Source organism: Penaeus japonicus, unplaced genomic scaffold, assembly GCF_977035675.1.
Source record: "Penaeus japonicus unplaced genomic scaffold, GWHDUDI00000001_assembly GWHDUDI00000041, whole genome shotgun sequence".
Lineage (NCBI taxonomy): Eukaryota > Metazoa > Arthropoda > Malacostraca > Decapoda > Penaeidae > Penaeus > Penaeus japonicus.
The window spans coordinates 2,235,508-2,250,507 of record NW_028234443.1 but is presented as its reverse complement, the minus strand read 5'-3'; the positions used below and the strand labels follow the sequence as shown (position 1 = coordinate 2,250,507).

General features: G+C 37.5%; 1 protein-coding gene across 4 annotated transcripts in view; it reads right to left on the bottom strand.

The window, feature by feature from the left end:
• Positions 1-15,000, bottom strand: part of LOC122264939 (brefeldin A-inhibited guanine nucleotide-exchange protein 3) — a 35,242-nt gene that overhangs the window by 4,564 nt on the left and 15,678 nt on the right. For 2 of the 4 annotated variants that reach the window (XM_043034048.2, XM_043034051.2), the window contains exons 16-37: positions 13,927-14,081; positions 12,583-12,745; positions 12,209-12,250; positions 10,794-10,901; positions 9,950-10,168; positions 9,578-9,806; positions 8,918-9,055; positions 8,380-8,541; positions 8,015-8,159; positions 7,642-7,800; positions 7,205-7,384; positions 6,904-7,042; positions 5,834-5,980; positions 4,940-5,096; positions 4,177-4,285; positions 3,446-3,647; positions 2,899-3,075; positions 2,560-2,677; positions 1,751-1,832; positions 989-1,135; positions 618-883; positions 1-503 (exon numbers count right to left, since the gene is read on the bottom strand). The exon at positions 1-503 is cut by the window's left edge and continues 429 nt beyond it. In XM_043034048.2, the coding sequence (XP_042889982.2) occupies positions 1-503; positions 618-883; positions 989-1,135; positions 1,751-1,832; positions 2,560-2,677; positions 2,899-3,075; positions 3,446-3,647; positions 4,177-4,285; positions 4,940-5,096; positions 5,834-5,980; positions 6,904-7,042; positions 7,205-7,384; positions 7,642-7,800; positions 8,015-8,159; positions 8,380-8,541; positions 8,918-9,055; positions 9,578-9,806; positions 9,950-10,168; positions 10,794-10,901; positions 12,209-12,250; positions 12,583-12,745; positions 13,927-14,081 (3,747 nt within the window). The remainder of the gene's footprint in view (positions 504-617; positions 884-988; positions 1,136-1,750; positions 1,833-2,559; positions 2,678-2,898; positions 3,076-3,445; positions 3,648-4,176; positions 4,286-4,939; positions 5,097-5,833; positions 5,981-6,903; positions 7,043-7,204; positions 7,385-7,641; positions 7,801-8,014; positions 8,160-8,379; positions 8,542-8,917; positions 9,056-9,577; positions 9,807-9,949; positions 10,169-10,793; positions 10,902-12,208; positions 12,251-12,582; positions 12,746-13,926; positions 14,082-15,000) is intronic. The other 2 variants (XM_043034052.2, XM_086534542.1) reach the window with 1 other exon arrangement.

Below are 15,000 nucleotides of genomic sequence, written 5' to 3'. Positions count from 1 at the left end.
CTGTGAACGAAGCTCTCAACATCTGAATGTACTGGATCGTATCGTCTTTCAACAGCTGCGTCGGTCTTTTCAATTCCTTCTCACCCTGAGATACCCTGGTTTCGTCCTCTTGGTCATCCTGCCTCTTGAGGGTATTCTTTGCTCGAACATCTTTTTCAAGAACTTCCTTGACTTCATTTAATCCCAGACCATGCTTCACTTGGGAAAGCGTCAGGTCAAAGAGAGTCACCATCCGAAGTGTCCAGCTGGCTCCTGCTTGCTTGTACAGATTGGCTGCTCTCTCAGCTTGTGCGACCTTCTGGATCAGAAATTTGAGGCCCGGGCGACGGTCAAATTCAACAGCGGCCGTGTAGGACTGCTGAAGGGCATCCATCAGAATCTGAATATGGTCTGGCCTCATGAAACGAAGGAATCCGGGGACTTGTCCTTCGCTCTCAGCAACCCTCCCTTCTTCGCTCTCAGATTTTGAGAAGCCCATGCCTTGTAGGATCACATTTGCTAGACTGTAGAGAGAACAAAAATCAAAAGTATTAAAAACAAGGCATTAAAAATATGCAAAAGTAAAACAACTTTTGATAATACCTACTAAGCATACAGTAACTCAGGTTTCTATGTACCTTGGTATGATGTGTGGAGAACCCTGGACCAAGAAAGAGCCCAGTGTCTGCAAGAGAATTTGATGCGCCAGGAGGCCCACAATCAACGTTCTAAAAGGTACTCGTACTGGTTCCTCTTCATCATTTGCCTCCAAGTTACAACTGTGTAAGACGTTGGCATGCCCATGGTCTTCCGGGTACAGAAGAAATATGAAGGAGCGATCCTCGGCATCTGGATTGTCCACCGCAGCAGAAATGTTACTTCTTTGTGTATCTAGCAGGAACACCTGGAAAGAGTAGTGGGATTAGAATATGTATCTTGTTTATATCTAAAAGAAAAAAGACACAAGATCACACTGGTCCCTTATATAACATAAAACAATTCTATGAACCTGGTGAGAGAGCTGTCTCAGGCGATCGCTGTCCTTCCCAGTGCAGTCTCTTCGCGCTGCTACCTTCACTTGGCCAACATCGCCATAGAAATTGGGAGATTCGGGATGAAAGAGATTCATCAGCTGATACAAGGGATACAGCGAGACCTGTAAATGATATGAATAAAGTGGTTTACTATGCATCTGTGAATAATAGCAGGTTAGTTTAATGTAAGATCATGTAAAATATAAATCAAAGTGCTGTGTGCACACTTATTATTCGAGTCAATTAACATAATACATAAAAAATGCAGAAAATCTGGTGACGTTATTCATAAAATGAAAAATACACGTCCAAATTTATCCTTCCAGGAGAGACTTTGGAAATGTTTTGGGAGAGCTCTATATTCAACGATCAGGGATATTTGGATATTTAGAGAGTAAATAAACAACTAAAAATAATAATAAATAAATAATAATAACTCTAAAAATAAATAAATAATAATAACACTAAAAATAAATAAATAATACAAGTATCAGATATCAACATTATCCTTCAGACATACAAGTTTTACAATCTGAATGTCGATTACTATGAAGCTTACCAAAGAGGAACACAATTTATTTAATCTCAACACCAAGAGCATCTCCCAACATCAGATTCTAAGCCTCATTCATGTTTAGTCTTTTAAACTACCTTAACATAGTTACACAAATGTATAAACACACACACACATACACACTATATATACACTGAAATATAAATATGAATATCCAGCATACCATACAAGATCGATGCAGGCCACAGACCACAACGTCCCAGTATTCAGGGGGTAAATGTTCCCCACAGCTGCTAATCACATGTCTGCAGTAAAGAAATCATGGTCAAATTTGTCTTTCGTTTTCAAAAGGACATTTCAAAATGGTTCTAAATAAAAACAAATATTTAGGACTTAGGATCGGAAATATATTATTTATGAGATCAGCCTTGCATATGGAAATGTGATTGAACTACAACAAAGTCCCGTGTAAGTTTTGGATTAGTATACGTTATAAAGTACTTTCTTGAGCTTTACTATCACAGCTTAAACATCCATAAAGTAATATCAGTTCAAGGCATTCTTCATCTTAAGCCAGTTACTGAAAAATTATGTGTTTCTGAAGTAACCTTCAATACAGCATTTAATGCATTCAAAAATGATTTCTCAAAATAAATGAAAAAAAGGTAAATCAAATTCTGGCAATGTCTCTCCTCCCATCACTACTTTCTTTAAACTTTTCTACACTTTGTACTTTACTAATGGCACCTGAATCCCCTACTGTTTGCTCATATTTCAAAGAGTCAGTTTTCCTATTATAAAAGACCTGGGTATGGTAAATTACCTGAATCGACTATAATATCCCCCCCCCCTAAGAAAATTATATCAATGGAAAGTAAGAAAAATAAGAGTAGAGGAAGAAGAGGAGGAAGAAAGAAAGAAAGAAAAAAACTACAATCCCCCTTTGTCTCTGTGTAAATGGAAATGCAGTAGTTTCCCCACAACTATCTCCAACTTTTGGAAAGATGGAGATGATTCAGTGTAATAACCAACCTAATGCAAGCACATCCAAGTCTTGATATGGTTTCACTGGGATGAGTAACGCATTCCACAAGCACCAATAAGCACTGCTGTAACATCAACAGAGCCCCAGGAGTCTCTGACAGAACACCTAAAATGGAAAATAGAATTTGTAAGTAAGGCATGACTACCATAATTTATGGCTGCCCAATTCTATGTATATATGCCAATACAGTCCCACTATCAATCTAAAAGTACGCACTTTCATTTGCAAAAGTGTGAGCAGACTAATACTAGCAATGTAATCATGATATTCCTTTGAGTGTACATTCCCTCACTTACAAAAAATGTGAGGACATAAACATTTCTTACCTTTATTAGCTAGTTTTGAAATGTATTCCACCACAAGATCTGAAGTTAAGCCTGTGTACTGTTTGAATGATGCAGTAAAATCCCAGCTGTTGGATGGAAGAGTGTATGACCTCCTGAGCCAGCCCTGCATCAGTGGTAACAGCAAGTGGTTCACACAATACATCCCAAACGTAGGACCTATGACAGAGAAGGGAATTTTCTCTTTAGTTTGAAAAAACAAAGGAGGAGGAGGAGGAGGAGGAAGAGGAAGACGAGGAGGAGGAAGAGGAGGAATAAGAAGAGGAGGAGAAGGAGGGGGAGGACAAGAAGGAGGAGGAGGAGGAGGAGGAGGAGGAGGAGGAGGAGGAGGAGGAGGAGGAGGAGGAGGAGGAGGAGGAGAAGGAGGAGAAGGAGAGGGAGAAGGAGAAGAAGAAGATGAAGAAGAAGAAGGTGAAGAAGAAGAAGGTGAAGAAAAAGAAGAAGGTGGAGGAGGAGAAGACAAAAAAATTATACAAAGCAGTATCTACAATCAACATCCTACAAAAAGACTTGCAGCTCGGAAACCCACCAGGACAATCCGGTAAACTGCGCAGGAGGGTGAAAAGTGTGTCAAGGGCCTGGGGCTGGTACCGTCTTGGGCAGGTCATGGTAGCTCCTGCCAGCCCTTCGAGGAGTAGATACCACACCTGTAGGATCCCACTGCTATGGTCCAACATCATCAGGGTCACTTCTTGATTGTTCGCAGAAGGCCAAAGCGCTTGATATGAAACCTGAAAGAAGGATATTCCAGGTGAGTAATAAGTGAGAGACAAACTGCTACTTTTTTTTTTATTAAATCTTATATATTTCATTACAGTGGATGGTACTTTTTTGCAATCATTTGTACTGATAATACATTTTTGGTCTTCATAAATAACTTCATGCATTTCTGGCCTTCATAGATAACTTTATGCATTTCTGGTCTTCATAGATAACTTCATGCATTTCTGGTCTTCATAAATAACTTTATAAATAACTTAAGTATCTTAGTCTTCATACTCTAACTAATGTGCTTTTAGTCCTCATAAATTAAATAATGTATTTTTTTCTCATAAATCACCTCCATCAAAGCGATCAGTTCATTTAACATTCATAAGTGTTACCATAATCATATACACACACATGTATGCATATTTCAAAAACCTGAAATATTTCCAGACAAGCATCTAAAAAACCCACCCAGACAATCTGGTCTAACCTCACAAAAAGAACAAATACACACCACCTCGCATAATATGATTAGAGCGAGAACCTACTCACCTTTTTCACCTCAATGCCAGCAATTTCATTCAGCAAAGATCCAAGCAAATTCTCATCAATGTTGGGTAGATGAGGATCAACCAGCTGAGGTGGTGTGTTCACTGTGATCCTGGAAAGATTTTATTATCATAGGGATTGTTAAAAGGATTACTCTTTATTGTAAGCAGTATGGGAATTATCTTGGGGATTACTGACTATTAACTTAATCTTAGGAATAGTCAAGATATCTATCTGGGTTTAGTCATTATTTGTACGGTAGGATGGACAGAAAATGATGAAAATCAAATATTAGGTTGACTCTAAGCAAGTCTCATATATGTTTAATCACTGAACAATATTTGTCAGGTAAATCACCTCCGAGTCACACAAAACTCGCATTCACTTCCTTAACCCAATCCTGACGGGCCCGGCGAGAAGTGGCAACCCCCTGCACCGGGCCTATGCAATATTGCCCCCTCGGAACACTGGGTGTGGTGGTCCGTCCGTCATCAGGCACTTTGTCACCACATCACACGGGTTGTTGCACATCATGAGTTTGTTCTCTCTGACGGTTGGGTTTACTACTTTACACATTCATTCTCAAAAGCAGCCACGCCATGCGGCAGTGCCAGCCATTTTATTTATTTTTTTATTAATAATAATAACCCCTGGCTTCCCATTTGTTTGTTTTTATCAAGTTCTACATCTGATAACAATAGTAATTCCACTAAGCACTTTCTACAGCCCACAAACAATTCCATAAAGCAGTCAAACATCAGAGCACCTGTGAGCAGCATGGAAGACAGGACATGCTGGCATCTGGTACATTGAGGCAAGAATAGCCGCGCAGCGATGCAGGTAGCGGAGAGCGTCGAGGCACAGGTCTCCGCCCACTAGCTCGTCCCATCCCACCACGGTTTCATCACTACTCTCCTCCTCACCTGTAAATTAGTTTTGTAAATTTAACAATCATTATTATCATTATTGTCGTTGCTTTTATCATTGGTATCAATATAATTATCATTATAATTGAGTCATCATTTTAATCATCATTATTACTATTATCATTTTAATCATTAATATTACTCTTATTATCATCATTACTGCTATCATTATATTGATATTATCTTTGTTATCATTATCATTTCTATTATTGCCATTATCATTACCATTGACATTATCATCATTAATATGATGCTGATTATCATCATCATTCAAAGTCTTTCTACTGTTGCAAAATATCCATCCTCTTTTGACAACATAAATTATAAAATTTAAAATTTAAAAACATTCACAAAGAAAAAAGATCAAACACCAATGGCAATGTTGGCTGACCAAGATCTACTATTATGAATCTGTTAGTCTCTTTGTCTGTAAGATAAGATAATTCAATTCCTGTATCACAACATAATACCTTTTAACAGTTTATAAGATCAAAATCTACCATCGAATACCAGTGCAGTTTTGATATGAATTAAAACACAGCTTAAGCTGTAATCATTGGCTTAATCTGATTCAGCTTCACTAAGAAGTATGGAAGTAAGGAAATTACATTTTAAATAAATAAATTTTAAATACTTCTTCAATGAAAAAAAAATCTAGAACACTGTAACTCTTAAAAAAAAATCCAATATTTTCATAAAAAATAAACACAAACACAATTTCAATAAAATCTTACCTGAACCTTTCACATGTTTCAGTAGGCAAAGAACACAATCCAGGGCTGCATTTGCAAACACCAGGACATTATCCGTTGCCAAGAATGCTTCGAATACATCTCGCACAACATGCAGGTGTCCCATACTATCACATGTATTGTTGACTCCTGTAAAAATTGGTGAAAATTATTACAGCCATCTTCATCTTCTGCCTTCAGACTAAAAGTAAAAGGTAGTTACATATCATAATTCATAATAAACAAAATTCTAAAATAGAGTGACTTAACAACTAATAACATCTAATAATCTCTACTCAATTCTTTTGGATAACCTTTAAAAGGACAAAATATGGACCAATGGGCGAGGAATGAATGTAAAAGTAAACTAAATAAGAGGCAAGGATGCGTCTAGAGTTTCCGCTAATTCACGGGGGTGCCATGAATCACCTCCCTATAAGGGGAATCAAGGAGAGCCACAACAGGTAACAGGTAACCCACACCCCCTAATGCTTTGGAATAAGAATTTGATATATGCAAATATGCTATTAGGTAAATGGTGATAGAATGGTCTAAAAGACAGTGATCTAATTATGCATCTTATATGCTACTTTCAATCTCTTATGAATGGCACAGTTCAGAGCTTCATGTGCATGAGGGAAAGTTTTATTGGTCTACTATAATGCATGATCAGCTCAAATAGTTTCTATAATAAATATAATTTTTACTTTTTGGGATGACTTTTGCTGTGTTTTGTCCAGTGTGCACACATACCCAAGAATAACACAGGCCCTTATTCACAGCTTCAGTGTCAACAGATGACCCATTGTAATGATAATCAACACTATGATCCTGATGAAAAATTCATAGAATTAACCCAATGATAGTGGATGACATGATTTGCTGTCAAGGCAACATCAGTCATAAACACAGATGGCACCATGCCATACAACAAACCCGCCACATGACTGTAAACATATTTTATTAAAATCGCAGCCAGTGGGTTAACATTTCAAAAAAACAAACTGGCAACTACCTTAAAAACTAAAGAGAAAGAGTGATTCTAAAAGACATACAAAAACATAACCCCATACCAGGCAGGCCTCCTGGCACCGAAGGAGAAGGCAGGGCACTTGGGGGCCGAACACAGCGTAGGGCACCGAACAACGGCCTCCAGCCTGACCTTATTTCCGGCGTGCAGCTTTCAACAAACTCACAAATACTGCTTATAATCTGAAAAAAGTAAAAGTTCTATCTTTAACATTTGCAACTATCATTCCTAAATAATTCTATCAATATCAGTCTCTATATTGCCATCTTAATACCAATAGCTACCTTGCTATCTTAACATCTGTCAATATCTTCCTATCTTAAAATTATTCGCAAACAACTTACTTGATCTTGTATATCAGCATCACAAAGTTCCAGACACAAAAGGTTTTCAAATGGCTTGAAAAGTGCCTCATTAAAGTGAAAATGAGGAAGCTCAGACTGGTTGCTCAATATGGCATTCACTATGTCATGTATAGAACTGACTGCTCTCTTGCTAACTGCTCCATCCTTATGACAAGCTGCCTGTAATGAAAAAAAGAAGACAAAAATATGTCAAAAGTATATATTTCGGCAATAGTCTTCTACACAGAAATGAAAACAATATCATGGCAGAAATATATATTGCAGAAATAGTCTTTATATGGAAAAGAAAGCAACATAATATACATTGGTATAATGGTTTTCTACATGGTCCTCCAACAAATCATATCCACTTAGCAAAACAAAGAGATATATACATTTTCAAGCTTACTGAAACGAGCCCCGCAAGAGCAACCTACCTCCATAAAGTGGGGACCCGCAACAGCCCAAGCTCGCATGATGTGGAGGAGTGGACGGCCCGATCGCACCGCGCGCAGCATGACCTCGGCAAGACGGTGAAGCAACAGGATGTCTCCCCCCTTCCCTTTGCCCAGATCTGCTCCAGAACCTCCCAAAGTCTGACGGCAGGAATTAGACCAAGTTAGCAAATAAAGAAAACCACATACAGGTGAACATCAATGAAACTTATGTAGAGATAGACCAAGTTAACATATAAAAGAAAATCCCCAACATATGAAGTTCCATGCTACTCATATAAAAAAAAAGTATAAAGGAGACTCTCTTCAGTGCAGGTAAGCAAAAAATTAATGTTTGATTGATTGCTTCACGTACCTTTCTCGGCCATTTCATGAGGCCCTTCTTAGGTGTCTGTGGAGTCATTCGAGAAAAGAGTTGTGCCTGAGATGCAGCGCAAAGTTCTGCCAAGAAACTGACTAAGGAAGCCATGTTCAGCTTGGTTGAGGCATCATCAAACAACCTGTTGATATAAATTGTTAATAAGGTAAGATATCTTTAGATGCCTAATAAATAAACTAGCACTAAAAACATTTTTTCCAGGCATGAAAAACTTTATAACTCTTTTTTCTCAATAAAAAACAGGTGTCTTTTCTTCAACAAATACCAAGTTTTGATACCTGGCTGCCATTTTATTAAAAAAAAAAAAATCAGAATCTCATGCTAGGACACAATACACTAACCTGTCAACCATCTGCGTGAGAGCACATATTGCTTTCCCTGTGTCCTGTGGCGAGAGGAACCCAGTGTTACTTATATCGCTCTGACTTTCCCGAATCAGCTCTTCCACGTTCATGCTCGGGGCTAGTGGTGATATGGGCACGATATACTGGTAGGGGTCCTCACTGTCAACAAAAAATAAGATATAAGTAATGACTTCATAATCAGCATTTCCAAAATAGCAACTCACTGTCAACAAACAAAAGAGAAAAGTAAGTGATGGGTTGATTATCAGCATAAACAAAATGTAACTCATTGTCAACAAATATCAAGTGTAAGTAAGTGTTTGAATATCAGAGTTAAGAAAATACAATATGCTGTCAAGACAAAAAATATAATGTAAGTAACAGCTTCATAGTCATATTCAACTGAAAATAAAATATACCAACATGAATTTCATATCTAAAAGCAAATGAAATGTAACAACTTAAATATCATATTTCACAGAATAAAGAATATCTGTCAACCTTAAGGCAACATGCACCAAGCTTTCTGCCATACCTAAAAATGTCATCAGAATTGGAGTGTCCTGACTTCTCGCTGTTCATTGAAGGTGGGGCAAATCTGGGAGGGAACGACTGATACCCGCTTGTGTGGCTGAAGAACTGGTGCTCAAGTTCTGACAGATATACACAGCATCTGGAATTTTAAAGTTTCATTACAAAAGACATAACTAATTTGAGTGAGTGTGTGAATGAGTGAGTGAGCAAGTGAGTGAGTGAGTGAGTGAGTGAGTGAGTGAGTGAGTGAGTGAGTGAGCAAGTGAGTGAGAAAGTGAGTAAGCAAGTGAGTAAGCAAGTGAGTGAGCAAGTGAGTGTGCAAGTGAGCGAGCAAGTAAGTGAGTGAGTGAGTGAGTGAGTGAGTGAGTGAGTGAGGGTGAGAGTGAGAATGAGAGAGAGTGAGAATGAGAGTGAGAGAGTGAGAATGAGAGTGAGAGAGTGAGAATGAGAGTGAAAGAGTGCAAATGAGAGTGAGAGAGTGAGAGTGAGCATGAGAGAGAGAATGAGCATGTGCCTGTGTCTTTCTTTCTATGGGCTTGTGTCCACATATATGCTTACATATAACTGCTGTGTAATTTGCACATGATAGAACTATGAATGCAATGTATGGTGACAAATAGGTAACAGTATTGTAACAGCACGTCCCTGAACATAAACCTACTTGAAAATGTGTGTCCAACAATCGGACGCGTGAGAACCAAGCTCTAATCCGGATGACATCATCACGTGTAAGGATAGTAAGTGCGCTGTATGGAGTCGCTGAATCTTCTTGGAGAATGCCGGAGATCTGAGGCTATGGCGCTTGGGTGTGCTAACTGGATTGCGCTCATCGTTAGGCAAACACGCAGAAGACAGGAGGGAAAATACCACACCGCATCGACTCTGAAGCCCTGAAATACATCGTCATTCATTCAAAAGAACCAATTACCGACTATAATCCCCATTTTTTTTTTTATAATTTATATGAGTTTGTACATGGCTATTTTCAAACTTTTTTTACATCATGATCATCCTACATCATCATTTAAATTACCTAATATATTGGCCAATCTAGCTGCCGACTGCAAGGAATTCAGACATTGTGCTAAAAGGTCCTGCGCTCTCCTCGACTCCTCTCGTGCTCCCTCTCCTCCCAAGAGATGGCGCAGAGGACCAGTGAGTCCCCCTCCACCTGCTCCTCCAAGGACTGATCCTAATACGCCCACAACACTCTCCCAGCAGCAAGTTACGATACGACGGCATAGCTTCATCCCTGTTGAAAAAAGTGTCAAGTGCTAATCAAGAAATGTGATTAACCTAGACCTGTAGGAAAAATAAACTATATATATTCATTAACCCTCTCGTGACGGGTGGTACACTACTGTACCACGCATTCTAGGCCCGTTCGCTGGGGACGCTAATATCCGGCGTTTTTTTATTAATGATATAGGCCTATGCTGTCGAGAAGCCCGGCACATTGTGACAGGGGAGGCGGGAATGCCCCCCCCGTTAATAAATAGCTACTTGAACTTCTAAAGACCTCCATTTTTTATTTTATTTATTGATTTTTTATTATTATTTTTTTTTATAATCAAATCTATTGTCTTTCAAACACTGAATAGTTGAACTGCAATCATTCACAGCATGTAACAAGTAACACAAACTATTCAAACATTCTGATGATAAAGGTATATCAAAATCACTAATTCAAATACAGCAAACCCTAAGCTGAGTTTACTGGATGTGGACAATTTCTGTAAGGGTACAGAAAAAACTCTCTTAAGGTTATTCAGTACAATCAAGACTCATTAAACAAATACAATCTCATTCCTTTTTTCAAATAACTCTCCTCCACTTACACCTGAAAGCAAGAAACAGACAAAGAACACAGTACATACCCGCCAAGACCTGCGGTGTGTGCGTAATGTTGGCTGCTGCTTTCTCCAACCGTCTGTGATCGGACAATAGCTGACTCTTCTGCTCACTGCTGCCAAGTCCATCTAAGTCTACAGGGTTAAGTGAATAATTAATAGCTTCCATGGACCTAAGAATTGATTAATCATATAAATACTATGAACTAGAAAAATTTGGGATAAAAGAATATGACTTGTGTAAAAATAAAAAAAATAAAAAGCCATATACTCAAAGGTGTTCTGATGAGACATGATTCACATTCCCAGTTCCAGTCTCACATGCCGTATGATCAACAACACAGAATTATCCCCTCGGCACAAGTGGATGATGTTCACAGATGTTTTAGCAACCAATGCAGAAGGAGGTTTGCAAATGTTTTGGTAACAGACACAAGGGGATGCTGGCAAAACTTATGATCCTTTGTAAGTGTGAAGGCAATGAGTACTTGACTCCCACTCTTAGCAATTCTAGCTTGCTTGGTTACTTGTGGGGAGTAAATAGGTTTACTGATACCTGGGAATGTGGGGTTAAATACTGTGAATAACTGCAACAATTGCCAAACTCCTTTCACCATATCAGTCTTATTAACCCGTTAAAGACAGGTGACAAGATATCACGTCAAGTGGTGGCAGCATTAGCCACCAGGAACGAGACATTTTGTCATGGCTATCCTCCAGCGTGCCGCGTGAATGGGTAAGTAGCGCTTGGCCGTGGCCAGTGCAGGCAAATAGCCCAAGGCATTAGACTTACACATTTGAAATATTCGACCATTAGGAGCCAAAACAGCCCCGTTGGCAACAGGTTAATCAGATCTGCCCTCATTCTTATACAATCATACATAAAATCATCTTTTCACACATAACACCACTTTCCTTCTTATCAAACATTAATTCCTCTTATAAACCACTATTTTCCTTCTTATGGTTGGCCAATCACAGATACAAAACTTACATAGGTTTCACATTTTTACTGCTCTACAAACTTTTTAATTCTTGTTTTTCCTTTGCAACATATGTGAATCCAATCAGTTGCAATTCTAACTCCCAATAATAACCTAGGCAAAATTTTCTCTTGATTGAAAGAAAACTTTTTACCTTGTAGTTTCCTTTAGATTAATAATAAACATACAGTCCAAATTCCACTAATAAACATCAATATCTTTATCTAACTTTATATACAATCATTGAAATCCAATGCAAAATTTAATTTGCTTTTGCTTTACTAAGCTATAATCAGCAATACAAAAAAAAATAAGTATAAACACTTAATTAATGTAAATACAATCACCATTTGCCTTATGCACCTGAAATTGGGATTCCACACAATCTTTATATCAAAGTGAAATTCATAAATAAGAGAGGAAAGCCCACCACCATGCTAAAATAAAAATAAACATTACCAAAGTCATGCTTAAGGTACCATCTCATTCCATTTTCCAGATCTGATGAAAAATAAAATGAACTGTTAAAATAAGAAGCATTAAGATCCAAAAGACATGGTGAATTCTATGAAAAAAACAAAAAAAAATGACACTGTATCTTTCTTCATCAGTGTAACTACATACCTAGTGACAAGACTTCTTTTTCCCACTTTTAAATACTAATAACAGAAACCAACTTGAAAATAATCTTAAGATTATAAAATCGTTAAAATAAGAAAACGTTCTAGTAAAAAATTATAATAAAAATGAAACATGCGAAATCTAAGCCAACTGAAATTATGCCGACGAAGAAGAAGAAATTAGAAAGCCGTTTCCCAGTGAGCTTTTAGTACCTGTTAGTAAGTTGATAAGAGCACAGTTATGGGGAGAGTGCGGAGAGTACCCAGCTCTCTGAAGGAAGCTGTCCTTTACCACCTGGCGATACACTTCCCCTAGCCAGGCGGAGGAGAGATACACCAGGACACCACTGCCATGCACTTGATCTATGAACTGTTCCTGTAATTTTTGGTGGTTAGTGGGTCTGTCTTATTCATTGGGGAAAGGAGAGGGATGCTGGTTAGTGATCTGCATTACTAGTTCAGGAAAGGAAGGGAGGTTTGTAACTAACATTTATTTGAGTACCAGGAAAAAAGGACAGGTGACAATTCAGGTAGGTGTGAAAATGCAAGAGAGAGAAAGAAAGAAAGTTTGTCATCTAAATGCCCCCAAACAAGATGCCAGATTATGAACCAGGAGAAGATGGTGAAATCACACTACAAAGGAAGAGCCAACACAGGATATACAAATCCACATTGTTTTTTCTACGATTGATGATTACATTAAAAGGATCTATTTTTGTTACGGTCTATCTAGTTTCCCTTCAACATTGATCTTCCATTAGATACCAAAAGATCCTTCTGAGACTTTGATTAATTGATAGCTTAATAATTATGAACTGCATTTTATCCTATTCATGTGTTATGTAAGACACATACTTCAGGAATATTGATCTAGATGTTATATTCCACTGCAAATTTTATGTTTTATCAAATAAGATCAAATAACTTACACTATTTTTTGGTACCATCTTTGACAAGATATAAATGCACATGAATTTTCATATATGATTCTGACATCCCTACAACAACTACAGAATGTCACAGTCACCCTAGACTGTGTCCAAACAAAAAATTATCTGATCATTTTCAAAGGAATGAAGTAAAAGATAAAAGAGGTTATATGTCACATGCTATGTGAAACTCCCAGAAGCATGTATGAGGATCAGCATATATGATACAGCAACACAAGGCACCATATTAAGTGCAATTTCTGGCGAGGTATTTTAGAGAGGACGTCTTCAACATGCAAATTTCCCCCCCACCGTTATTCAACAGCAAATCAGTGACTTGCGTGTATTTTCAGATCAACACCAGCACACAAACCCAAAACCATAAATCAAATTATTATATATATATATAAATATATATATATATATACATATATATACTGGTTGATAAGTAGACATAGATATAAAGATTTCTACAGGTTATTTCAGTAGAGTATGAAAGTATTCTGATGAACAAATCTAAGATCGCTAATAAAAATAAAATATTCAATATAAAGCATATATTGCTCCCTTTAACAAGATTAGTGAAAGACGAATAAACTGCTCATCGGTAACCTTAGGCCTTACTAACCTGAGTCATTGGAGGTGGCAGATTAGGATCACAATAATTTCCAGCCCGGATCAGCTTTAAGTTTAGAGAGAGAACTGAATACGTCGCCAAGTAGATTCCATCTGCATTTATGATAATGTGCTGGCCGTGTTCTGTACTAGTTATGCTAAATACTCCTGCAATTGAAGAAAAGAAAATCTTAAAATAGACAAAATCAATACCAGATGGAAATAATAAAAAGGGGAATCACACAAAATATTCAAATACTAAAAAGTGATATGCTGGCCGTGTTCTGTATAAATTACACTAAATACTCCTGGTATTTAAAAAAGAAGAAAAAAGAGAGGACAAAGATGAAGAAGAAAAATGAGAGAGAGAAGAAGCAGAAGAAAGATTGGAAGAAGAAAAAGAAAGAGAGGAAGAAGAGGAAGAAGAAGAATGAAAGGAAGAAGAGAGATGATCAAAAAACAAATATCCATACATAAAATCAATACCAGACTGAAAAAATCAAACTGAAAATAATAGGAGGATGTACACATGCTAAAAACTAATATGCATATCTGTCAGTCATGGTTTCTACTTCTGCCCATGTTTATGCTGGTTGGAGAGAAGTTGTAGACACCTTACAAAGAACCATTACTTCATGAATACATAGAACATACACCCACGAAGTGATACAAGAGTAACATTCATAACATGAGATGCTAAGGCAAGTTTGAATAATTTATACACCCCCCCCTCCCTTCTCTAAATCTTTCTGAATATGATACACCCCTTAGAATATATAACAAAAACAGAAAAGGAAAAATAAAACGTATGGTTTAATATACTCAATACATACCTTAGCCTATAACTGCTAAACAAAAGAGAACATCTAATCTAGCAAACTAGGTATTACACAATTTCAAAAAATCATTAGTGTATTCTGTAATCCTAAGAGGAAGGAATAAACTATGCCAAGAATTCAAAAGTACTTTTCGGTAACAATTCTTACCTGTTTCTAAACATAACTTCGCAGAGGTTGAGAACTCTACAAATGTTTCGACAACCATTCTTACCTTTTCTAATCATAACATTCCAGACATCTATAGAGAC